We start from the raw sequence: 27,005 nt of genomic DNA, 5'->3' as shown, positions 1-27,005 counted from the left end.
GACGTCACATCTCTTGAATTATTTTTGGGTAGGTGCATTTAGCATCATGTGGATACTGGTTGTGAAATGCGTTGCGAATAGAGCTAGTAGCAAAGAAGTAATGAATTTCAATGTCATGCATAATGTGACAGTTTTTCACACATCTCGGGGGGGGGGGGGCATGATTTCGACATAGTATCTGCTCAACTATGTGTGGCAGCAGGATATAATTTTGAGGTGCATTTAGCGGCAAATGTGGATAACATCTGCGAAATTTATTGCTAATATAGTTCGTAGCACAGGAATAACATATTTAAACGTCATGCATGATGCGGAAGTTTTTCACGTATCTCATTGTTTATGGGCTCACATCGCCTAAACTATGATAGGTAGGCTTTTCTTAGTCCAACAACGATTTTTTGTACCAAATCGTTTATATAGATAAGGACCAGCAAAGGGCCTATAACAAAACCTTGGGGAACGCCTGAAATCACTTCTGTTTTACTCGATGACTTTACGTCAGTTACTACGAACTGTGACCTCTCTGAGAGGAAATCACAAATCCAGTCACATAACTGAGACGATATTCCATAAGGAAGCAATTTCACTACGAGCCGCTTGTGTGGTACAGTGTCAAAAGCCTTCCGGAAATCCAGAAATACGGAATCAATCTGAAATCCCTTGTCAATAGCACTCAACACTTCATGCTAATAAAGAGCTAGTTGTGTTTCACAAGGACGATGTTTTCTAAATCCATGTTGACTGTGTGTCGATACATCGTTTTCTTCTAGGTAATTCATAATGTTCGAACACAATATGTGTTCCAGAATCCTGCTGCATATCGACGTTAATGATATGGGCCTGTAATTTAGTGGATTACTCCTACTAACTTTCTTGAATATTGGTGTGACCTGTGCAACATTCCAGTCTTTGGGTACGGATCTTCCGTCGAGCGAACGGTTGTATATGATTGTTAAGCGTGGAGCTAATGCATCAGCATACTCTGAAAGGAACCTAATTGGTATACAGTATGGACCAGAAGACTTGCTTTTATTAAGTGATTTAAGTCGCTTTACTACTCCGAGGATATTTACTTCTATGTTACTCACGGTGGCAGCTGTTCTTGATTCGAATTCTGGAATATTTACTTCTTCTTCTTTCGTGGAGGCATTTCGGAAGGCCAAATGGGCGGTAGCTCACATACTCCCATAATATGTTTCATTGTATGCCGTATGTGTTGTTAGTGCACCCACACATTTGTCACTAAGCGCTCCTCAATAAAGTAACTATGACCGCTTACATCTTCCATGGCTACAAATTAAAACCCGATTGCGACTGGGAAAAAACGTAAACATGAATCCCAACAGATGATTGCTACAACTGATGAGAAGTAACATTGATACGAACTTACGGAATAAATCTGATACCGAACAAGGTTGCCTGAGTACGAGGATTTCCCGCCCGTCTCTGAACACTAGTTCTATGTACTATACACTTAATACTGTTCATCGATAAATAACAATATGGAATTTAGATTGCTGCCTATAGGCCTATTCTAACGTGTGTGTTGTTTTCTGTGCACGTATCGTTACTCTTAAATGAAATACTCTGTACTAAAACATTGCTCCTTTTGTCTGCATTGTTAATAACCTATTTACAAACCCTCAAAAGGAATTTAAAATAAGATCAAGCTTTTTTGTAGATCCCCACGAGATTCCCCAGGTCGTGTCCATCGTTTCCATCCACGAGACTATTCTAGAGTTCATCTTGGTCTCCGAGGACTGTGTATTAGATTCGATGTCACACTGCCTCTGCTCCCCTAAAAGGTTAAGTGCAGACTCTCATACCTTCCTGAGATAGTTAGAAACGCTCGAATTATGGTGTAGTGAAAGGAGGGTGTCGACATAAGAGAGATATAAAACCTCGTTGACAAGGTGGCGGGATGCTACTTCATCAAGACGTGGGAGACTGCACTCCGCCTGCGACGAGAGCAGAGGCGGTGTGCGGTTGAATCTCACACAGACCATCAACCCTCGTATCGCTTTCAGCGGCGGACACTCACGAGCCGCTGGGAGCGGACCCATTGCTGACTACCTTGTAGAAGGGGGAGGGGAGGGGCGATATATAAGCCTGTTAAATCCCTTTTATATTTCAGTAGCAGCTGACAGTCTTCGAATTATTGTGTCAGCCAAATACACCCACCCGGTTGCATATCCGAGAATTGGTTTCTCGGAGAGGAGACTGCTCTGCTTCCTGGGAAATGGAAATAACTATTAGTTTATTTGCAGGCCCCGGGCCGGCGGCGGTGAGGCTGCCGTCGACTGTGGGCTACGAGGGCCATGACCCCACCAAGTACCGCGCGCCCAACTACACGATGCGACCCAAGCCGCCCTTGGTGGATCGGCGAGTGAGGCCCGCGCCCAACCGCTACACCATCGAGAAGTACTACACGCGCTTCGGCAAGGATGGCACGCCCCAGTACACGGCCCGCTGGCCGCTCGAGCCGCTCTGTAAGTACATATCCTTATTGCCGATATGTCGTCAGCTAACGTAGAAGTATATTGTAAACATTATTGAATCGGAGTAGGTACTAGTAAAGAATTGGACCTTAGTTTCCTATTTGGACCTCGAGACCCTGGCTTCGAGACTTGGTGAGGGCAATGTCCCCAACCTCGATTGATTGCTTGAGGAATCACTTCCAGACGATAGACTAGATTTCGTAAGTTAGTAATACAATATAATTAATTTGAAAAAGTGTGATTATAAATACTCGCTATAATATATATATATATATATATATATATATATATATATATATATATATATATATATATATATATATATATATATAAACTCATTCAAAGCGACAGCAAGTCAACTAGTTGATGATTATTCTAATTTTTAATTATTTAGTTATTTATTGATTCATTTATTTAATTTATTATTATCTAAGACAGGAAAACACCAAAGAGTTAATTTATTTAGAATTGTGATTACGATGTACTCATGCGCAAAGAAAGTTAGCTGGCATTAATTACTATGGTTAGAAACATTATTTCGAAGCTCTTCAAATGATTCAGTATCTGATTTCAATTATTATTATGAATTTTTATAGAACCAAGTATTTTCTACTTGTACTTTAAGTTCAGTCTCCGTTGATCTCGTGGCTCCGTTCGCCTCAGCTCTCGTAGTTCACGGTCGGCTGTAAGAAAACTTATTCCCCCGGAGAGAAACAGCGGATCGTGTCAGTAGCGCTATGACAGGTCTGTAAAATGTTGCTAAAATGACCTAGCTCTTAATGTAGGTTCAATGCAGATCGTGGGTGAAATTGAGCATTCAATGACTTAACCGTACAAGCAGGATCCGTACAGGAGTTACTTCAGGAACAAAATCACAGTCTCCGACATTTCATATCCACATAATTCAATATATGGAACAGGAAATAAAGTCAATTTGTACCTTTAAATAACTTGAAATGTATTCAGAAAATCATATAGCTGTTTTCTTGAAAGACTTCTTTCATTACAATCTCCTTATATTTAATGAAAATGCTTTAAACGCCCGCATCTCGTGGTCGTGCGGTAGCGTTCTCGCTTGCCACGCCCGGGTTCCCGGGTTCGATTCCCGGCGGGGTCAGGGATTTTCTCTGCCTCGTGATGGCTGGGTGTTGTGTGCTGTCCTTAGGTTAGTTAGGTTTAAGTAGTTCTAAGTTCTAGGGGACTGATGACCATAGATGTTAAGTCCCATAGTGCTCAGAGCCATTTGAATCATTTTGCTTTAAACGGAAAACCATCCTTCATGGCTGCCAATACTGGTTCTCTCTTCTAAAATTCCTAAAACATCTGTGCTAGTTAATGTCTAGATCAGCAAAAATCTTTCCTTCATCCTGTTATCATAAAGTAATACAACAGTCAACATTCTCGCAGTCGGAAAAATTATTGCACATTTCAGCTGAATATGGTAGTTCATTCGTACAGTCGTTTCTGTTTTCTGATACATCTTATCGCAATGTCGCGCCAGCAACTGGCCTGTGACGTCACTCTAGTCGTGTTATTAGCCGCAATTCGCGAACGCCCAGATCCGTGCGGGGCCCACGAGAAATCAATATTTAACTGAAAAGTTTTAATTTTGTTGTGTGCTATCGAGAACTTGTATGCCTTTAAACATGTTGTCAAGGACTATTAAATTCGTTTGAAATACTTAATCGCTCCCCGCCGAAAACGGTTGCTGGCACTCGTGTAAGTTCTCAAGTGTAACGTGCTGTGACATATGCGCCCCGACCTGACTTTCTCGTAGGCCTCGGACCCATTGCTGATAGTTAAGGAGAGGAGCTGCAATATCATATTCTGTAAAGGATTTCGATTGTCTACAGGTGTGCACGTGGACTATTTACTTTCCAAGTAATTATTTGGGATGCAGTTTGCAACCGCTAAAATATTTCGCATTCTCCATTCGCTCCTGTGTTTGCAGTCTCCTCCTCCTCCTCCTCCTCCTCTTCCTCTCTCTCTCTCTCTCTCTCTCTCTCTCTCTCTCTCCCTCCCTCTCTCTCTCTCCCCTTCTCTCTCTTTTTTCTCTCTGTCTCAGGTGACAGTCGTGGATCCGTCTTCTGAGAGTGAGACTTAGCGTAATATTGCTGCAACTATGCATTTTCATAAATTTCAGTAGCTGGTACAGTTAAAATCAATATCTTATGTATGTTACAAGTATGGCATCTGTGCCATATTTTTGTTCAACCCTTGTACTAACATCGTTCGAACGAAATCGACGAAATTATTTCCTGTATCTTCTATAATGGTCTTCGAGTTGCACGCAGCCGTACGGTACGCAACACGCGTTGCTAGCCAACCTATCCGGAATGCTGACAATTTGCTTGGCCAGTACACGTGCGTCTGGCCGCAGTGCGACGCAGGGAGTAAGCGACTGGCTCCCGACTGCAGCGCGCCGTGTTAACCAGCGTGGCCTCGGGCGCGAATCTCTTTTCTTAGTTCACTTTGGAGCCTTTCGATACGACCATAATTAGGATGTCAGACAGAGTGATGATGGGTGCAGGTAGCATGCGTGTTTTATAGTGAGCCTTTGTTAGTAAAACTGTTTAAATTTACTTCTGGGTGTTCGCATATTGCCGTACCTCAAGGTCCCACTGCTTACAAATCCTGACAAATATTTCGTCTAATTATCATCCGGGGCAACAACACAAACAGACCCCTTATACTTCTAATATTTCTACACTTTTTAATGAAATGTCGACGACATTCGAAAGACTTGTCGAAAAGTTAACCAGCAATTAACACATGTGCAGATCTTCAAGAGAAGAAGGTGATTTCATTTGCATATTACGTGCTTCCTATCAACTGTTTGCAAGATTGAGAACATTAATTGGATTCCACGTTCCTGCAGGCAGTATGAAGCAAACACAAGTTTAAATCCATATTATTGAACCACACTAATTTATTACTGTCATTATCTCTCTTGTCTACATTTACTGATACTGCAAAAGCAACAGATAACGATTATGAGTATTTAATGAGTTAGAAATTCTAGCGAATGGTAAGAGTGAAAAATTGTCAAGAAGCTATCGACAAAACTGAAATTCAGTTTACAATATACATTGTTTGTGTCGTATCATCTGTTTAGGGATGCGGCGTCAACCTAACATATGGGCCTGCTGTGTTACGCATGCGTCGTCTGTTACAGCTGCGATATCCACCTAACTTGCTACAACTTTGACGATTTTTACCACATTAAAAAAATGCACTCAGTCTTACCATCTAAAATTTTCGCAGTGTATTCTTCCTGTATACAACGTTTCAGGACAGATTTCTAAATGTCGAATCGACCATTCCCTTATCAGTGGGGTTGCTTCATAACCTTCTGGCCACGCCGGCGATGTTTGTGCAGCGAAGCTACAGCATAGACATACCCTAGGCTGCGCACACGCTGTGTCCGAAGCCGTACAAGTAACACGTTTGCTTGATATAGCACGACCAAATCGTTGATTGATGTCCACACATAGCGCACATAGTCGCCAGATTGTCGTACACTTGGCAGACGACATGTACACCAGTTCTTTTATGATAATTCTCTTTATATTGCGCGATTGTATACATTATTAAATATGGTGTCCCCCCTATGATAAGATCTTGTCAAGTAAAAGTAGTTAAAAATCCAGAAATAAAAATTGTTGTATTTCATGAAAATGAGCAACTACTATTGTTTACAGAAAGACAAATATAAGTGTGATAGCACTTTATTGTTTGTAAAACAATCCTTTTCATCACACAAACATTATTTTAGGGGAATGCTTTGTAGACCTACAATAGCACAACAATTAATCGAATAACGGATTATTAACGTACAAGTAATTGATACTATAACTGGCTCAGTTAAATAATCCAAATAGTCAATTACTCGACTCTTATTCACTATCACTCATACCTAGAGTAAACAAACAACGTGTTGGAGCAGGACCAGCCTTAGGGGCAGTATTCTTGGATGTTGTCTGTCGTTTCACAGTGTTGGGTTTCAATATTCTACGGCCTCGCGATTAACATCGCATCTACTGTCTGTGTACGTGGTGATCTCTGATTTTCTCGGCGTGATTGATTAATGGCGTGCTTTCGGGTGTACAAGTAAACTGTAATCAACAACTTCATTGAACATCGGAAAGCACTTACTAGTGCATGTTGTGTTATTAAACACTATTTTCATAAATGTTAGGAACATTACATAGGTTAACTTTGTGAGCCGTTTTGTGTACTTCCGTTCACACTCAACATCACAATAAAACACTTCTCATAAACTCTGTACTCTAACCTGGAACTCTCATTTTCTGTGCCACATAAACCCAACAGCATATCAAAGCCAGTATGTAAATTGCATCTCAACACGAACCTCTAAACAGGTAAATCTCTCTTTTGAGAAGATTAAGAGAGTAAAAGAAGAATTACGGTCTGAGATAGTTATGTAAAGAAACATAAAAAAATTTCTGAGTTCCGTGGAAATGTTCCATAACATTAGGAGAGAGGCCACATGTACCGAAAGTTTCTGGATAGAAGCAGAACCGGTAAAGGAATGCTACAAAGAATGCGGGGGACAGCACCAAGGATTATGCAGGATTCTGGTGCACTTCGTTACGATAGTATACACTGCCTGAAAAAAATAAAGAATAAAAAATATGAAACACCCAGTAGGAGAGGAGAAAACGAAATTAAAACTTCAGGGGGTGAGAGGATATGTGACGTTATTTCAGTGATCACAAAATAGAGTGAAACACACAAGGAACTTAGCACTATAAACCCACTATCAATTTGACGTTGTACCCACTGTGGCTTGGATGCATGCACTGATTCGTTTGGGAAGGGTTCGTAAAGTCATTGTCTCTTCTCGTGAGGCAGGCTGGCCCACAACTATTGTAACTGGTTCGTGATATACTGGATACTGGCACTGGGATGAACTGACATCCGAGCAGGTCTCACACATGTTCTATCAGGGACAGGTCTGGGGATCTAGCTGGCCAAGGGAGTGCCTGAAAATCACGCAGACACTTCATAGAGACACGCTATGTGTGGGCAAGCATTGTGCTTTTAAAAATAATACCACGGTAGTCACGTGAGAGGTAACACATGAGGATGCAAGATGTCTGTGACGCAGCGTTGCGACGTCAGAGTTTCGCCTGTCGCTACTAGCCGTGACCTTAAGTCATACCCAATGACTCCCCACACTGTGACGTCAGGAGTAACACCGCTGTGACCCTCAAAAACATTGAAAGAATGGACTGAACAGGTCGCCACCATACTCGCCAACAATGGTCATTCGCAGTAGTGTTGAACCACGATTCATCTCTGAACACAATGCGACTTCATTCACCAGCAGTCGATGCTTCCCGGTCACGCCACAACTCCAAATCCAGCCTTTTGTGTTGTGTTAAGGGCAGCATACGCTTTGAATGGTAATCCCTTAGTTGAAGTGCTACTAGTCTCCAACCAGTGGCGCGGAATGACTCAGAATTTTGCAAGGAGTCCATTAATGGCTCTCGGACGGCAGGTGAGGATGTGAAGGTGTTACGATGGCCTTGGTGCACAATACAGCTATCCTTCGTAGCGATTGTCAGACGTGGTGGTGTATGCCTGCCCTCACGTTACCGTGAAACATCGGCACACAAATCTGGATGCTGCAAGATTCGACCAGTCGGCCAAATGGAGACCCACAATGAGGCTCCATTCCAACTCTGTCATTTGCTGATAACGCTGTCTCATATTAGAACTTTGCATCTCCGTATCCTTGGCAGTAATGACTCAACATCTGAAGCTGTTCACGCCCTCTCATATACCCTACGAGGCCTAATAACAACACGGACAGTTCTAATTAACTCTGATGGTCGTTTTACCTGCTACAGAGAATTAAAACCCTACAATCATTCACTTACCTGCCTATGGTGTGTGCATGCACGAAATTACATTGACATCCGATTATGTCTTATGGGTGCTCCACTGTTATTGTCAGTTAAATGTAACTGGGGCAGAATTTTGAGAAGGTGGTGAGCTTCCTGAGGGATTCGGAGTCTGATAAGGGTACGCCGACAACTGAATTTGGACGACCTCTGGAGACTTAGTAAAATCCTTCTCAGGAGAACTGAACGAGGACGGAGATCCTACGAGTGATTTGCGACTTATCCTTAAATTTTAAGAGACCTGCAAGCCACCTTATAGGCCGTGGCACAGGGTACTTCTTATGCTAACAGATCTGTTACCAATTATTCTAAGACCAAAGACCCTATATTCGACTTTAATATCGGTCGTTTTCAATTATTTTTTCGTGTCACCTTCTCTCCTTTGCTGCTACTATAAAGGGTTTAGGAGTGTTTTACACATACTGTTATTTCCTAGTAGTTTTGTAAGTCATGTATGAACCATTAAAATTGCTACACCAAGAAGAAATGCAGATGATAAACGGGTATTCATTGGACAAATGTGATTACATTTTCACGCAATTTGGGTGCATAGATCCTGAGAAATCAGTATCCAGAACAACCACCTCTGGCCGCAATAACGGAATTAATACGCCTGGGCATTTAGTCAAATAGAGCTTGGATGGCGTGTACAGGTACAGCTGCCCATGCAGCTTCAACACAATACCACAGTTCATCAAGAGTAGTGACTGGCGTATTGTGACGAGCCAGTTGGTCGCCACCATTGACCAGACGTTTTCAATTGCTGAGAGATCTGGAGAATGTGCTGGCCAGGGCAGCAGTCGAACATTTTCTGTATCCAGAAAGGCCCGTACAGGACCTGCAACATGCGGTCGTGCATTATCCTGCTGAAATGTGGGGTTTCATAGGGATCGAATGAAGGATAGAGCCACGGGTCGTAACACATCTGAAACGTAACGTCCACTGTTAAAAGTGCCGTCAGTGCGAACAAGAGGTGACCGAGACGTGTAACCAATGGCATCCCATACCATCACGCCGGGTGATACGCCAGTATGGCGATGACGAATACACGGTTCCAATGTGTGTTCACCGCGATGTCGCCAAACAGAGATGCGATCATCATGATGCTATAAACAGAACCTGGATTCGTTCGAAAAAATGACGTTTTGCCATTCGTGCACCCAGGTTCGTCGTTGAGTACACCTTCGCAGGCGCTCCTGTCTGTGATGCAGCGTCATGGGTAACCACAGCCATGGTCTCCGAACTGATAGTCCATGCTGCTGCAAACGTCGTCGAAATGTTCGTGCAGATGGTTGTTGTCTTACAAACGTCCCTATCTGTTGACTCAGGGATCGAGACGTGGCTGCACGATCCGTTACAGCCATGCGGATAAGATGCCTGTCATCTCGACTGCTAGTGATACGAGGCCGTTGGGATCCAGTACGGCGTACCCTCCTGAACCCACAGATTCCATATTCTGCTAACAGTCATTGGATATCGACCAACGCGAGCGGCAACGTCGCGATACGATAAACCGCAATCGCGATAGGCTACAATCCGACGTTTATCAAAGTCGGAAACGTGATGGTACGCATTTCTCCACCTTACACGAGGCATCACAACAACGTTTCACTAGGCGACGCCAGTCAACTGCTGTTTGTGTATGAGAAATCGGTTGGAAACTTTCCTCATGTCAGCAAGTTGTAGGTGTCGCCACCGGTGCCAACCTTGCGTGAATGCTCTGAAAAAGCTAATCATTTGGATATCACAGCGTCTTCTTCCTGTCGGTTAAATTTCGCGTCTGTAGCACGTCATTTTCGTGGTGTAGCAATTTTAATGGCCAGTAGTGTATTTTGGTTGTAATTGTTGCAGGCATTCCAGAGTTATACGTACATATTATTAGTTTCTCATCCATACCTCCACCCTCAAATAGTGGTGCTAGGCGTGTCTTACCCCTGCATAACTGTCCACTCTTATGTGTACCCAGCTTGGTTCAAATTGTTCAAAGCGTTTCGTAGCTATGTCGAAGGTCTTTCACATATCCATTTATATGTATTTGTTGTTTTTGTAGAGCCATTTATGTAATCAGATATGTAAAATCAGTGTAAGCCGTTTAAAGTTTAGGTTTTAATGCCACTGAAGCCACACAGATGCCTCTGCGATATCTCTAAACATGATAGGAGCACTACATCTTAGCTACAAGAGTTACTGATGTTAAAACTTCCTGGCAGATTAAAACTGTCTGCCCGACCGAGACTCGAACTCGGGACCTTTGCCTTTCGCAGGCAAGTGCTCTACCAACTGAGCTACCCAAGCACGACTCACGCCCCGTCCTCACAGCTTTATTTCTGCCAGTACCTCGTCTCCTACCTTCCAAACTTTACAGAATCTCTCCTGCGAACCTTGCAGAACTAGCAATACTGAAAGAAAGGATATTGCGAAGACATGGCTTAGCCAAAGCCTGGGGGATGTTTCTAGAATGAAATTTTCACCCTACAGCGCAGTGTGCGCTGATATGAAACTTCCTTTCTTTCAGGAGTCATCCTTTCTTTCAGGAGTGCTAGTTCTCTAAGGTTCGCAGGAGAGCTTCTGTAAATTTTGGAAGGTAAGAGACGAGGTACTGGCAGAAGTAAAGCTGTGAGGACGGGGCGTAAGTCGTGCTTGGGTAGCTCAGTTGGTAGAGCACTTGTCCGCGAAAGGCAAAGGTCCCGAGTTCGAGTCTCAGTCCGGCACACGGTTTTAATCTGCCAGGAAGTTTCATATCAGCGCACACTCCGCTGTAGTGTGAAAATTTCATTCTAGTTACTGATGTTGTCTGAGACAATGTCTCGATGCGTACATTAATTTCGTTATCATCGTATATTGCGTATAGCCTGTGAATGAAACTCGAATTGTGTGAGAGCATAGCATTTGGAGTGTTTATGCCACATAGTTTTGGTGTGCAGCGATGCCGAAGAGCCCGGGCCCAATGGCGTACCGCGTGGAGGACGTCCCAGTGCTGAAGACAAACCGCGCGCCGCACTACAGCCTCAACGACCGCCACAAGCAGCGCAGCTTGACGCGGCCGCCGGCGCCCAATGCCTACACACTGCCGGTAGTCATCGGCGAGAAGGTCATCTACAAGCCCAACGCCCCCTCCTATTCCCTGTGAGTGCCTGCATCTTCTGCTTATCACATAAACAGGGGACGACAACCAGTGACGTCTGACACGCAGATACTGTAATCAGTCGCACTTGCCAAATAACGAGATACATTCGCCCAAAAGTCGTCTTTGGTGGGATATCCATATGGTCCTAGCTGTGGGGAGAGCAGATGCCAAAAAAATTCCTGTAAGGAAACTTCAAGATATACAGGGTGAAAAGTATTTAAACCGACAAACTCTGGGAGGTTGTAGGGGACATCAAAACAAATATTTTTCCCTAATGTCATTTGTTCCTATGAGGATTATTTAATCCGGTGGAGGCCGCATTACGCTCTTCAGTTGTTAGAGGCCGTATTACGATCTTTAGTTGTTAGAGGGCGTATTACGCTCTTCAGTTGTAGGCAACTGCTGTCCACCAGTGTAGCAGTGCATTGTCTCTGTTTACTAATGGAGCGATACACCTGGAGTGAGTACACTGATGCGTGCGGTTGATGCGTACTACGTAGCGCACCACAACGGACGAGCCGCACAGCGGATTGATCAACATCAAGTTAGGTTCTTCGTTAATGTGTGAGTCGGTGTTGTTGAGGACTGTTTAATTGGGATATATCTGCTACTTAGGCCATTAAATGGCAGGCACTATTACAATTTTCTCGCCAGAGCATTTCCAGACTTGCTGGAAGACGTCCCGCTCCCTATAAGACAACGCATGTGATTCCAACATGACGGGGCGCCGGCACATTTCAGTCGTCGTGTGCGTCGATTCCTGGACCGACGGTTCCCAAAAACGTGGATTGGCAGAGATGGTCCTGTACCATGACCTGCTCGATCCCTAGATATGTCCCCTCTGGATTTTTTTGTGTGGGGAGAGATGCGCAACCTTGTTTACACAACTACTGTTGTATCAGAAAAAATGGCTCTGAGCACTATGGGACTCAACTGCTGTGGTCATAAGTCCCCTAGAACTTAGAACTACTTAAACCTAACTAACCTAAGGACAGCACACAACACCCAGCCATCACGAGGTAGAGAAAATCCCTGACCCCGCCGGGAATCGAACCCGGGAACCCGGGCGTGGGAAGCGAGAACGCTACCGCACGACCACGAGATGCGGGCCCTGTTGTATCAGAACAGGATCTGGTAGCCCGGATAGTAGCAGCAGCAGGAACAATTCAAGATATTTTTGCCGGTGTCAGACAGAACATGATCCGACGGTGTAACCTTTGTATACGAGTCAATGGAGGCATTTTTGAAAATCTACTGTAATTGATATTAGGTTGTGTTAAGGTGTTGTCTCTTGGCCATAAAGAATGGAAAAATGTTTGTTCGTTTAATTAATTTGCCGCCAGAGAAATCTTCCTCTACCGGTTTAAATACTCCTCATAGGAGAAAATGACATTAGGGAAAAATATTTGTTTTGATGTCCCCTACAACCTCCCAGAGTTTGTCGGTTTAAATACCTTTCACCCTGTGTAATATCATTAAGAAGGACTCTTACCAAACTCTCTTCTCCATTTGATCATGAACACTGTTCATCAGTATGGGACCATTACAACATTTAATGGTGAATATTCAAAGTACAGAAAACAATTTGCCATGGAACTTTCTGACATATTAAAACTGTGTGCTGGATAGAGACTCGAACTTGTGACCTTTGCCTTTAGCAGGCAAGTGCTCTACGACTGTGCTCTCCGAGCACGTTTCGAGTCATGAGTCGTGCTTGGGTAGCTCAGTCGGTAGAGCACTTGCCCGCAGAAGCAAAAAGTTCTGAGCTGGAGTCTCGATCGGGCACACAGTTTTAATGTGCCAGGAAGATTCATATCAGCACGCACTTCGTTGAAGAATGAAAGTTTCATTCTGGAAACATCACACAGGCTGTGACTAAACCATGTTTCTGCGTATCATTTCCTGGAGGAGTGCCTGTCTTGCCAAGTTTCGCGGGACAACTTCTGTCAAGTTTGGAAGGTAGGAGATGTGGTACTGGCGGAAGTAAATCTGTGAGGATGGGTCGTGAGTCGTGCTTGTGTAACTCAATTGGACGCCAGAACGGTAGCTCAACGTGTTCGGTCAGATGGCTGGCTGCCCTCTGTAACAAAAAAAAAAAAAGAGTTAAATATTCAACGATGATCCTAAAGGGATGTCCTGTGGCATCTGCTCAGACAAAATGACAAGAACCATTACGAACTAAATGAAGAATTTAAAAAAGTCGGTAGAGAACTCGCCCGACAATGGCAAAGGTCCCAAGTTTGGCTCTACGTCCGGCACACGGTTCCAATTTGCCAGGAAATTGCATATCAGCGACTGCCGAGTGCAGAGTGAAAATTTCATTCTGAATTTGTCCTGGATTTGGCTAACTGACGTGCATTCACCGCAGAATATGTCAACAAACTCCTGTTAGAGAAGCTACAACAGACATTTTACACTGTGGTACTGGAATAATAGATATACAATGTCATCCCCCCACCATACCCCACATATGAGTTTCATAGATGATGTACCAAAGTACTTTTCATATATTTATCTTTTATTTAATACAAAAACTTAGAATTTGTCTAGTGAATTTACTTGTTTGTTTAGAATTTTTTTTTTAAATTTGATGCAAATATTGGCGACAACAGATTCAGTACATAATTATAAATGGCTGTCAGCCACTAAGCAGGGTTTATTTGGCATCATGATGACAAGTATTAAATACAGAGTATGTTGCTGACAACGAATTTAGATCTTGAGGTACACTGCAGATCACCCTGTTGCTGCAATTCTTATTTTGCATTCACATTCGTTGGCTTTGCCAACTCAGAAAACCAGATGTGGCAGCTGTCCTCAGTACAAGAATTTACCAGTCAAATCTACAATTTCATCATTAATGTGTGTTGCTTTCTTTTCCAAATGTTGATTACATACTATTTTAGTTTTTGTATACACTTCTTTTTTTTTAGATTCAAAATTGTTCTATACAGGCCACCTCACTGATGGACTATGACACCTACAAAACATAACTTTTTTCGCATTTCTATTTCTTTTATTTGCTGCTCCTACCAAATTGTTGTTCTGTCTTCTCACATCATCTCTCATAATTACCAAGTATTATACATTCTGAGGCATTAAATGCACACTAAGGCACATCTATGAAACAAAGAATCAGCTATCATTTTTCTGTATAACTTCTGTATTGTGGAAAACTGAAACAATTTAGTCTCCAGATTTGATATATATCAAAGAATGACAGTATTAGTGTGTTGTTTGAGGAGCTGACACACTGTACCTTATCATCATTCTTGTCATCCATGGTAAACAGATAGTGAAAAGTTAAGGAGGAAAATATGGTATCAAGCTCATGGAAAGAAACAGGAGAACTAATTTTCCTAAAACCCTCAAGCTAAAGAATCCATCTTAAAGTAGCAATCGACTCAAATATGCTTATTACAGTGACTTTAAAATGATTCTAAAATGTCAGACTGAGTTAAATAAAAGTACTTCTGGTTGAATAAATTTTGTATATTACAGAGCAATGCAATATCTTTCTATTTAATTTTAAATACATTCAGTAAAATTACTGCAGCGGAAATGATGTTGAAATAATACAATAATACTTGAAAGTCTATGAGATACTTAAAGAACAGGAGGCAGCTGTTAATTGGATCTTTTTGTTTCTGGGGGAGACGATACTCAAAATATTAGGCAGTTTTTAAAATTTGGTTTAACTTACTGATTTCTGCTCACAGAACTCTACATAAACCGAGCGAGGTGTTGCAGTTGTTAGAACTCTGGACTAGCATTTGGGAAGACGACTGTTATTAAGGAAGAATATATACTTTATTACACCCCACAAACAGGATTCATGCTAGGTCAAGCTAATATATGTGGTTGCAATGCCATCCAGAAGAACACAGATTTGTCCTCATAACATTTGTCTCTCCATGTCCCTTCATACATTCCTCATACTGGTAGTTCTCTCATTATGTATGCAAGTGTTTAACCTTCTCAGTAGATTATTAAGCAATAGTTTTATGAAATCTAGACAACAGACGCTACAATAACTGTAAATACATCAACATGATTAGACTGATATGTCGATGAAAACCGTACCAGCAACATAATTCTTATTACATTAGGTGATCTAGTAAAAGCTTAATTATGAGTACACACTTATTGTTACATTTCTACTCTAGAAATAAGCATCTTATAACTGACAGTAGCCAACTTACCATTTAATGTTCTTAAAATATCGTTATCATTCAGTACCTCACAGCTGTATCTTGTACTGTTTGCCCATTTCCACAACAATATCATTATAAAACCTCTGCTATTAGTAGTCACACAAAACATGTACGAATATGTAAATGTACAGTTTTAATATTATCACTGTGTATCAGTTGTACTTCATGCTGTTGCTGTATGTTCTCTATTTTTAATTAGTTATGAATTAATGATCATAGTTCGTTATCAGGTTACTGCATTTGATGGCTACTTAAGAAATAATAATAATAGTAATAATAAGCGCTTCAGAAGTATGTTTCATTGACACCTTGCTGGTTACTGTATCTATTTGTGTTTGGCTGATTTGCTTTCTTAGTAAAGTTCCTAATCATACATTCTATAACACAAATAACTCCAGAAATCTTTGTCAGATCAATTAGCCCTTTACACCAAAAGTTCTTGCTTGTAATTCACTTTCAAATAGTGTTCTTGGTTTCACTGAAGGTAGCTATTAATGGTAGACTGGTAGACATCATTGATATTAATTCAGCATAACGTCGGTTTTCCGCCATTCTCAGTGTTTAAACTTCAGACTCCATTGGTATACTCATGGCTGCTGTTGTGCCTGGGAAATTCTGTACTCTGCAATCACCCTCTCTTTACCTGATTGGACGAGATTGTCTCTCGTACATCATTGACCACTTGCTCATCATTCCCTTGTGACAGCTCAGTCGCAGTGAAGACCAGTTCATAGTTGGCTGTGTTCACTATGCTGTAATTGCCATGTCAGGTCTCTACGTACATATGTTGCTGCGAACCAATAAAATATGGTTACTGGATACCATTTACACATAGTACCGTTTTTCGTTAGTGAAATATTATTTGACAATGCCATTTTAAAAGTAGTTTTGCGTCTTGAAAGGCATGTCGAGAAATGAAGAATACTGTTATATAAAATCGAAAATATACAAATTCACTGCTGTACCTCAGACACTGTTTTTCAATGTAGTCGCGTTCGTTCTCGATGCACATTGTGAACCGTGGAATGAGCTTTATGACACCTTCGACCAAAAATGTCTCTTGCCATCAGTTTGATCCATTGTTTGAAGGCAGCAGAGCGTCATCTTGGGTAGACAACCTTTCTCCACTCATAAACAAATCCAGAGAGGTGAAACGATGAAAATTTGAAGGTGGCAGGTCAACAAATACAACAAACACGCTCCCTTCGTTAATATTGCCCTTATATTGTCCTTTATTGTTCTCTTTGATTTTTTAATATTCCACAGAACCGCACAGTATTAATTCTTCCGTCCCGGAACACAAATTCAACGAGAGAATCCCTTTACGGTCCCGAAAGAGAAAGGCCATGATTTTTCGAGCAGAGAGAACGGTTCTGAATGTTTTCGCTGATGATGAGGAAGGATGTCGCCACTACATTGATTGCCTTATCGTATCAGGGTTGTATTGAGGCACCCACGTTTCGATGCCAGTCGCAAAAGGTCAGTTACGTTCACTTTCCCGTTAGAAGCACTCGAGAAACTCCCACGAATATGTGATTCTGATCGACTTTGTGTTGACCTGTGGGGTGCTTTGGTTCCCATTTCACAAACAATTTTCGAGAACCAACTGTATCAGTAATGATTTCCGTAGAAGAGATGTGGAGATTTCTGGAAACATTGCGTTCATCTCGTCCAAAGTCAATCGATGGTCACCACGAATCATTTCTCTGATCTCGTTCACCATCTCATCTGTCATGACTGAGCTGCGTCCATTCCTTTTTCATCATGAGCATCCGTTCTCCCAACTTTAAACTCGCAATTCCACCTGTACCTTTTTGAACTACCATTATTGTAGCCATAATTGTTAATGTAATGAAAAAATTGTTTGTTTTACTCTACAGTTTCAGTAATTCTGTAGTTTTTGGATAAGTCTGTCCCAACACAATGGTTAACTTCAACCAACTGTGTTGTTATATATAGATAACTCATCAAGTCAAGTTAACATTTTCTGAATCCAAAACTATGTAGTATGTATTAACTCAAGAATGTCCTGCAGAGGCCTGCTCAAGGAACTGGGGTACTAACCACTGCTTCCAAACACATTTATTATGTGATGAAACTTGTCATAAATATGTCTTTTTCAAATCAATAGCTCAGCTCATAATATCAGTACTAGAAATAATAACCTACATAAACATGAAAGCCACTTATTTTGGTCCAGAAAGGTCCCATTAGTCAAGAATACATATTTTCAATAAATTGGTGACAGCTATGAAACTACTAACAAAGTTAATTTTAGGAACCTAAAGGATTTATTGGCGGCCAACTTCTACTCCACTGATGAATTTCTTAGTAGACCGACTACTGTGGATATGTTGTTAATACTATCGAATAATATGAGTATAACATAAGATCAAACTTCTGTACGTCTTCAGTGTAGTTATGCAGTCAGTATAAGTGTTGTAAGCTGATTTTTCTCTTTGATGATGCGTTATTACTACAGTATTGGAATTACAAATGTACTTCACTGTACTCTACAGTTGCTTGTTTTGTAATATGTCAGATGTTGTTGTTGTTGTTGTTGTTGTTGTTGTTGTGGTCTTCAGTCCAAAGACTGGTTTGATCCAGCTATCCATGCTGCTCTATTCTGTACAAGCTTCTTCATCTCTGAGTAACTACTGCAACCTAAATCCCTCTCAATCTGCTTACTGTATTCATCTCTCCGTCTCCCTCTATGATTTTTACCCCCTCCCCCTCCCCCCCCACCCCCCCAGCGCTTCCCGCCAGTACTAAATCGGAGATCCCTCGATTCCTCAGAATGTGTGCTACCAACCGATCCCTTCTTTTGGTCAGGTAGTATCACAAATTGGTCTTCTCCCCAATTCTGTTCAATACCGCCTCATTAGTTACGTGATCTACTCATCTAATCTTGAGTATTCTTCTGTAGCATCACAATTTAAAAACTTCTATCCTCTTCTTGTTTAAACTGTTTATCGTCCATGTTTCACTTCCATAGATGGCTGCACTCCATAAAAATACTTTCAGAAAGGACTTCCTGACACTTAAATCTATACTCGATGTTAACAAATCTCTCTTCTTTCTTTCCATTGCCAGTCTACATTTTATATCCTCTCTACTTCGACTATAATTAGTTATTTTGCTGCCCAAATAGCAAAAGCCATCTACTACTTTAAGTGCCTCATTTCCTAATCTAATTCCGTCAGCATCATCTGATTTAATTCGACTACATTTCGTCATCCTCGTTTTGCGTTTGTTGATGTTCATCTTATATCCTCCTTTGAGGATACTGTCCATTCCGTTGAACTGCTCTTCCAAGTCCTTTGCTGTTTCTGACAAAATTTCAATGTCATCGGCGAACCTCAAAGTTTTTATTTCTCCTCCCTGGACTCTAATTCCTACTCCAAATTTTTCTTTTGTTTCCTTTACTCCCTGCTGAATATACAGATTGAATAACATCGGGGGTAGGTGACAACCCTGTCTCACTACCTTCTCAAATATTGCTTCCCTTTTGTGCCCCTCGACTCTCATAACTGCCATCTGATTTCCGTACAAATTGTAAATAGCCTTTCGCTCTCTGTATTTTACCCCTGCCACCTTCAAAATTTGAAAGAGAGTGTTCCAGTCAACATTGTCAAAAGTTTTCTCTAAGTCTACAAATGCTATAAATGTAGTTTTTACTTTCCTTAACCTACATCTACATCTACATGGTTACTCTGCAATTCACACTGAATTGCCTGGCAGAGTGTTCATCGAACCATTTTCATACTACTTCTCTGCCATTCCACTCTCGAGTGGCGCGTGGGAAAAAGGAACACCTAAATCTTTCCGTTCGAGCTCTGATTTCTCTTATTTTATTATGATGATCATTTCTCCCTACGTAGATGGGTGTCAACAAAATATTTTCTCATTTCGTAAATAGTTCTCGCCGCAAAGAAAACCGCCTTCGTTTCAGTGACTGCCACCTCAACTCGCGTATCATATCAGTGACACTCCCACCCCTATTGCGCGATAACACGAAACGAGCTGCCCCTCTTTGCACCCTTTCAGTGTCCTCCGTAAATCCTACGTGGTAAGGAACCCACACCACGCAGCATTATTCAGCAGAGGGCGGACAAGTGTAATGTTGGCTGTCTCTTTGGTGGGTTTGTCGCATATTCTAAGTGTTCTACCAACAAAGTGCAGTGTTTGTTTCGCCTTCCCCACAATATTATCTATGTGGTCTTTCCAATTTAAGTTGCTCGTAATTGTAATTCCTAGGTATTTAGTCGAATTGACAGCCCTTAGATTTTGCGATTTATCGTATACGTAAAATTTATCGGATTTCTTTTAGTACCCATATGGATGACCTCGCACTTTTCTTTGTTTAGTGCCAATTGCCACTTTTCGCATCATACAGAAATTCTCTCTAGATCAGTTTGTAATTGGAATTGATCGTCTGATGATTTTACTAGACGGTAAATTACAGCGTAATCTGCAAACAGTCTAAGGGGGCTTCTCAGATTATCACCTAGATCATTTATGTAAATCAGGAACAGCAGAGGGCCTATGACACTACCTTGCGGAACGCCAGATATCACTTCTGTTCTACTCGATGATTTACCACCTATCACTACGAACTGTGACCTCTCTGAGAGGAAGTCACGAATCCAGTCACACAACTGAGACGATACTCCATATGCACGCAGTTTGATTAATAGTTGCAATGAGAAGTCGTAGTTTCAGTATTGCCTCACGTATTCCTACATTTCTCCAGAATCCAAACTGATCTTTACAGTTCGGTAATTTTCACACCTGTCAGTATCTGCTTTGTTTGGAATTGGGATTGTTATATTCTTCTTGAAGTCTGGGGTATTTGGCCTGTATCATACATCTTGATGAGTATTGTCATGGTGGCTCTCCCAAGGCTATCAGTAGCTCTAACGGAATGTTGTCTACTCCCAGGGCCTTGTTTCGACTGACGTCTTTCAGTGCTCTGTCAAACTCTTCACGTAGTATCGTATCTCCCATTTCATCTTCCTCTACATCTTCCATTTCCATAACATTGCCCTCAAGTACATCTCTCTTATATAGATCACCTTTCTGCTTCCCCTTCTTTGTTTAGGGCTGGTTTCCCATCTGAGCTCCTGATATTCATACAGGTGGTTCTCTTTTCTCCAAAGGTATGTTTCACTTTCCTGTAGGCAATATCTATCTTACCCCTAGTGATACATAATTCTACACCCTTACAGCTGTCCTCTAGCCATTCCTGCTCAGCCATTTCGCACTTCCTGTCAATTTCATTTGTAAGAAGTTTGTATTCACTTTCGCCAGCTTCATTTATTGCATTTTTATATTTTCTCCTTTCATCGATTAAAACCAGCATTTCTTGTGTCACGCAAAGATTTCTACTAGCCATTTTCTTTTTACCTACTTGATCCTCTGCTACCGTCACTATTTCATCTCTCAAAGCTACCCAGTCTTCTTCTATTGTACTCCTTTCCCCTTTTCCTGGCAATCGTTCCCTAATACTCCCTCTGAAACCCTCTACAACCTCTTGTTCTTTCAGTTTATCCAAGTCCCATCTCCTCAAATTGCGGCCTTTTTGCAGTTTCTTCAGTTTTAATCTGCAGTGGTCAGAGTTCACATCTGCCTTTGGAAATGTCTTACAATTTAAAATCTGGTTCCTAAATCTCTGTCTAATCGTTATATCATCCATCTGAAACCTTCTGGTGTCTCCAGGTCTCTCCACATATACAACTTTCTCTCATAATTCTTAAACCAAGTGTTAGCTATGATTAAATTATGCTCTGTGCAAAATTTTACGAGGTGGCTTCCTCTTTTATTCCTTTCCAACAGTTCATGCTCATCTAATTCTTGTATTTCTGTTCCTTTTCTTACTATTGAGCTCCAGTCCCCCATGACCATTAAATTTTTGGCTCCCTTAACTATATGAATAATTTCTTTTATCTCATCATACATTATCTCAATCTCCTCCTCATTTGCAGAACTACTTGGCATATAAACGTATACCACTGTGGTGGGTGTGGGCTTCGTGTCTATCTTGGCTACAATAACGCATTCACTATGGTGTTCATAGTAGCTTATCCGCATTCCTATTTTTTTACTCGATATTAAACCTATTCCTACATTACCGCTATTTGATTTTTGTGTTTATAGCCCCGTATTCACCTGACCAGAAGTCCTGTTCCGCCTGTCACTGAACTTTACTAATTCTATCCATTTTTAACCTATCCATTTTAAATTTCCTAACCTACCTGCCCAGTTAAGGTATCTGACATTCCACGAACTGACCTGTAGAGCTCCAGTTTTGTTTCTCCTGATGACGACGTCATCCTGAGTAGTCCTTGCCCGGAGATCCGAATGAGCCCCCCAGTGTGGCCGAGCGGTTCTGGGTGCTTCAGTCTGGAACCGCGCGACCGCAACGGTCGTTCCATGCCCTCTGGAAAAATTACGGCTGTAGTTTTCCCTTGCTTTCAGCAGTTCGCAGTACCAGCATAGCAAGGCCGTTTTGGTTAATGTTACAAGGCCAGATCAGTCAATCATCCAGACTTTTGCCCCTGGAACTACTGAAAAGGCTGCTGCCCCTCTTCAGGAACCAGACGTTTGTCTGGCCTGTCAACAGATACCCCTCCATTGTGGTTGCACCTACGGTACTGCAACTGTATCACTGAGGCACGCAAACCTCCCCACCAACGACAAGGTCCATGGTTCATGCGGGAGGGGGGGGGGGGGGGGGGAGAGGGGGGTACGAATCTGATATTACCTCTTAAGTGAAAATATGTTTAAGGTTTTTTGAGTTATTCAACATCCATGAGGTGTGGAAGGTAAATTAGTATATTTCTTTCCTGTGATTACAGGTCGGGGTACCCACGCTTCTGGATCTACCGGCCATGGCCGGGCCCGGCCGACTACACCGTGGGCGAAGTCAACCTAATCAGGCCAAAGGCGCCCGCCTACACGATGCCGGACAAGGTGTACCCGCCCCCTGGCGGGCCTGAAACCCCCGGTCCGGCCAAGTATCTGCCGCCGCCCATACGCTGCTGCCAAACCAACGACTTCGGCATCTCTTTCGGAATCAAGCACTCACCCTACCTCACGCCGCTCATCCTGCCCTGCGACAACTAGATCCCGGCGAAACATACAAAAGCGAAGGAAACATTTCCTCGGGTTCCAGGTTATCATACTCGTGTTCTTCTCTCATTTCCGTGACACTTTTTACGTGAGTGATGTAATATTTTATCATCTTCGTCTTCTCGAGAGAATCGGGCCATTCTGCCATTATCAATGATTTCAGGAGTCTACAAAGTCTCTGTTGCTTCATTATTATTGGTATCAAGTTTACATCCACAAATCAGGAAGACGAAACTGCTTCTTAGACTGTGTTATTGAGTTACAAGGCAAGCGGTGGCCAATACGACAGAATTGTCAGCTCCGCTCGTGCCACAGCCGATTACCATGATTACGTAACTGTTTTAGTGATTCATTTAGCGTCTATCGGTATATTTTGCCCAAGTGGATTCGAGGTAACTATCTGTGTTGCCAATAAAAAATCAGTAAGAATTGCATTTATTGCAGATGGCATCATATCTGCGCATTTCTCTAAGGAAAACCTACTGTTGACATATGCTTGTTATTCTAAGTGCTTCTAGATGTCGTAAGTTCGTCTAACAGGCGTGCACTTTCGTGACCAATGTTTACTACGTTCGTCTCGATTCAACAGAGAGCCTGACCTAGTTTCGATAGCGGACAGAATTTTCAGGTGGTGAGACTTCCATGGCTGCGTTAAATTGTCCTCATTTCTGCATTGTTTGAGAAACTATATTTTTATGTTCGATGTTACAAAGTGTAGCTAGATGTGCCAACCACATGTCACAAAAATTTTGAAGCTGCAGTAGGACTAAGCGTGATGTATCCACGGTCCCTATACTGCATTTGCTTTGTTTACATGTCTTTTTTCTTGGCTTTGAATAATTATGTGTTTAGTTAAAACGTGTATGATAATTTCTGACTTATTTCTATTGTTAAAACTGACATTAAATGAGTATCAGTTTGCAGACGTTGCGAAAAGTTCTTATTTCTTAACATGCTCTTAATTTTCAGTTGCAACGTTATTAATTTTACTGATTCAATTTCAGAGTGCTTAAATTATGTGCTTCTGCCATGCAGTTTCTCTGAAATTCATTGTTACCGTGGCTACAGTGCGGTCTGGCATCGTTAGCTTATGGCGCCACGGTGGACAGCACATACAAGAGAATCCATTTAGAATAAATAACAGGAATATGTTCAACTTTCACAGATTTTGTCGTCATTAACTTTTCGCCTTACTGTAATTGCTATGCAGGCAAATACAATCATCTAGCTCCAGAAGCGTAAGGATTTCGACATAGAAAGTAATTTCTAGCATGACAGAACGTATTTTTCAGGCATTATACCCGCTCTTAATTTCTAGACTTTTAGGTGTCGGAAAACATCATTTCAAGCACACAATCTTCCCTACTCTTTTCACCTCCAGCTATAAAAATCTCAACTCTCGATTTATGAAAATTTGGGGTAAAACTTAAATGAGAAATCATTTTTTACAAAATACTGTTCTGAAATTGAGTCTTATGAAAAATAATTTCTTATAATTAAAATACTAAAACCACATGATTTAATATACACAACAGGAGTTCCTTTCGATACATATCGGCACAAGTCTCTGGTTTTCGTGACTACGATGTCATTGTTCAACTGCTGCTAACCGCAACATTCAAACGGTTGTGTTCAGAGCGGCGCAGCGAACGCTGCATGGAAGCAGATGCGTTTCTGACATTTTACGCATGTTGTCAGGGTGGAACATTTCGCGCCCATATTTGAATGTTGGGGAGGCTGTGTGGTTTCGTGAGTGTTGTCGTTTTCGTTTAGCTGCTTTTGCATAGCGGATTATCTGCAAGTGTAAGTGTTGTTAGTGTGTACAGGCAACATCAGGTTTTGCTGTTCTTGACTAATTCTTACAGTCGCAATACTAAAGGTGCAGAAGTAGTGCTTCATGCTTTCCCATGCGGTGCAAGTCTGCAAAGGATTTGGACGTTGAAATGCTGTAGAAAAGACGCTGTGAATGTTGCAAGTGTTCTCGTCATTTCAGAGAAACTGTCTGCGGAAACGAGTGCTTAAGAGCGTTGCATTTCACTCGTGTAATTTGCCTTTTACTATTAGTGCCAATCCTAGCACACACGTAGGACGGGAGAAAGAAAGGAACCTTTCGACAAATGTGAGATCCGTAGAAGAAGCATAGTGACTTTGCAATAGTTTCCACCACGGAAGAAGAGCGCTGATATGTGAACATTTGAATATGAAGTTAACAACTAGACGAGAAAGGATTAGATGAAATACAGTCTGACGAATTAACATCTACACTAACATCACTTAAGAACAGAAAAGTAACAGGGAAAGACGGCATTCATGCTGAATTATTAAAATATGGAGAAATGTTGCTACATCAACGACTGCTACACCTCTTCAATGAACGGTGGAAGAGGAAGAGTGTTCCCAAAGACTGTAAAACAGCTAGAGTGATATCAATTTTTTAAAAAGGAGATAAAATCCTATGCAGTAATTACAGAGGAATAAGTTTACTGGACTCAGCATACAAAGTGGATGATAATATTTTAAATACTAAATGGCTCAAATGGCTCTGAGCACTATGGGACTTAACTTCCGAGGCCATCAGTCCCCTAGAACATAGAACTACTTAAACCTAACTAACCTAAGGGCATCACACACATCCATGCCCGAGGCAGGATTAGAACCCGCGACCGTAGCGGTCGGCGGTTCCAGACTGAAGCGCCTAGAACCGCTCGGCCACCTCGGCCGGCCTTAAATACTAGACTTAAAAACATAACAGAAGCAATACTGCATGAGGAAGAAATGGGTTTTAGGAAAGGATCCTTCACAATAGATGCAGTTTTTATTCTACAACAAATAATAGAATAACGGAGAGAGTATAATAACGAAACACACATTGCTTTTATTGACTTTAAAAAAAGCTTTTGACAATTTCAATAGGCAAACTTTTGGAAATAATGACGAATCGCGGATATCCAAAGCATCCAGTGATTGCGATAAAAATTTTATGTCAAGACACAAATATCACTCTAGATCTCAATGGTAAAACAACTAACGAGGTACCAACTAACAAAGGGGTACGACAAGGCTGTTGCATCTCTCCAACTTTGTTCAACGTCTACATTACTGAAATAATACATATACGGAAATCAGAATTTCAGAAAGGCATCTACCTAGATAGGAACATTCTTTTAAATAATTTACTATATGCTGATGATGCAGTGATCCTAACAGATAAGGAAGATGATCTCCAAAAAGGAATCTACTTGCTAAAACAAATAAGAGAAAAATTTAACATGGAAATTTCAAAACAAAAAGCTAAGACAATGACCTTCATGGGAAAAGAACCAATACAATGGCCTTCATGGGGAAAGAACCAATCAGAACCAAAACATTGGTAGATCAGAAGATTTTAGAACAAGTAAAATGGCTCTGAGCACTAGGGCACTTAACATCTGAGGTCATCAGTCCACTAGAACTTAGAACTAGTTAAACCTAACTAACCTAAGGACATCACACACATCCATGCCCGAGCCAGGATTCGAACCTGCGACCGTAGCGATCGTGCGGTTCCAGACTGAAGCGCCTAGAGCCTCTCGGCCACAGAAACCGGCTGAGCAAGTAAACCATTTCAGTTGTCTCGGATGTGAAATGACATATGGCTGCAGCAGAGATATTGAAATTAAGTGTAGTAAATTCAGTCGGATATGTGGAACAATCAACAGGAACCTAAAAAGCAAAACCAGGAAAGACGCACAAATCAAATTTTACAAAACTGTTGCAGTTCTCACACTGCTCTATGGAAGTGAGACATGGGTGATTAACAAGAAGCAAGAAAGCCGGATCCAGGCACAAGAAATGAAGTTCCTTAGAGGTGTTAAAGGTTGCACAAGAGAAGACTGACTAAGAAATCAGTATACGAGGTGCATTCAAGTTCTAAGGCCTCCGATTTTTTTCCTAATTAACTACTCACCCGAAATCGATGAAACTGGCGTTACTTCTCGACGTAATCGCCCTGCAGACGTACACATTTTTCACAACGCTGGCGCCATGATTCCATGGCAGTGGCGAAGGCTTCTTTAGGAGTCTGTTTTGACCACTGGAAAATCGCTGAGGCAATAGCAGTGCGGCT

General features: G+C 41.7%; 1 protein-coding gene across 1 annotated transcript; it reads left to right on the top strand.

The window, feature by feature from the left end:
* Positions 1-2,239: 2,239 nt before the first annotated feature.
* Positions 2,240-22,894, top strand: LOC126481873 (outer dense fiber protein 3-like). Its single transcript, XM_050105832.1, has 3 exons — positions 2,240-2,489; positions 11,353-11,554; positions 22,627-22,894. Exons 1-3 carry the CDS (start codon positions 2,240-2,242, stop codon positions 22,892-22,894), a joined length of 720 nt encoding a protein of 239 aa, XP_049961789.1.
* The last annotated feature ends 4,111 nt before the right edge of the window (positions 22,895-27,005 follow it).

This window comes from Schistocerca serialis, chromosome 5 (assembly GCF_023864345.2).
Source record: "Schistocerca serialis cubense isolate TAMUIC-IGC-003099 chromosome 5, iqSchSeri2.2, whole genome shotgun sequence".
NCBI lineage: Eukaryota > Metazoa > Arthropoda > Insecta > Orthoptera > Acrididae > Schistocerca > Schistocerca serialis.
Note: the sequence above shows the minus strand (reverse complement) of the source record. Positions and strands in the feature narration are given on the sequence as shown.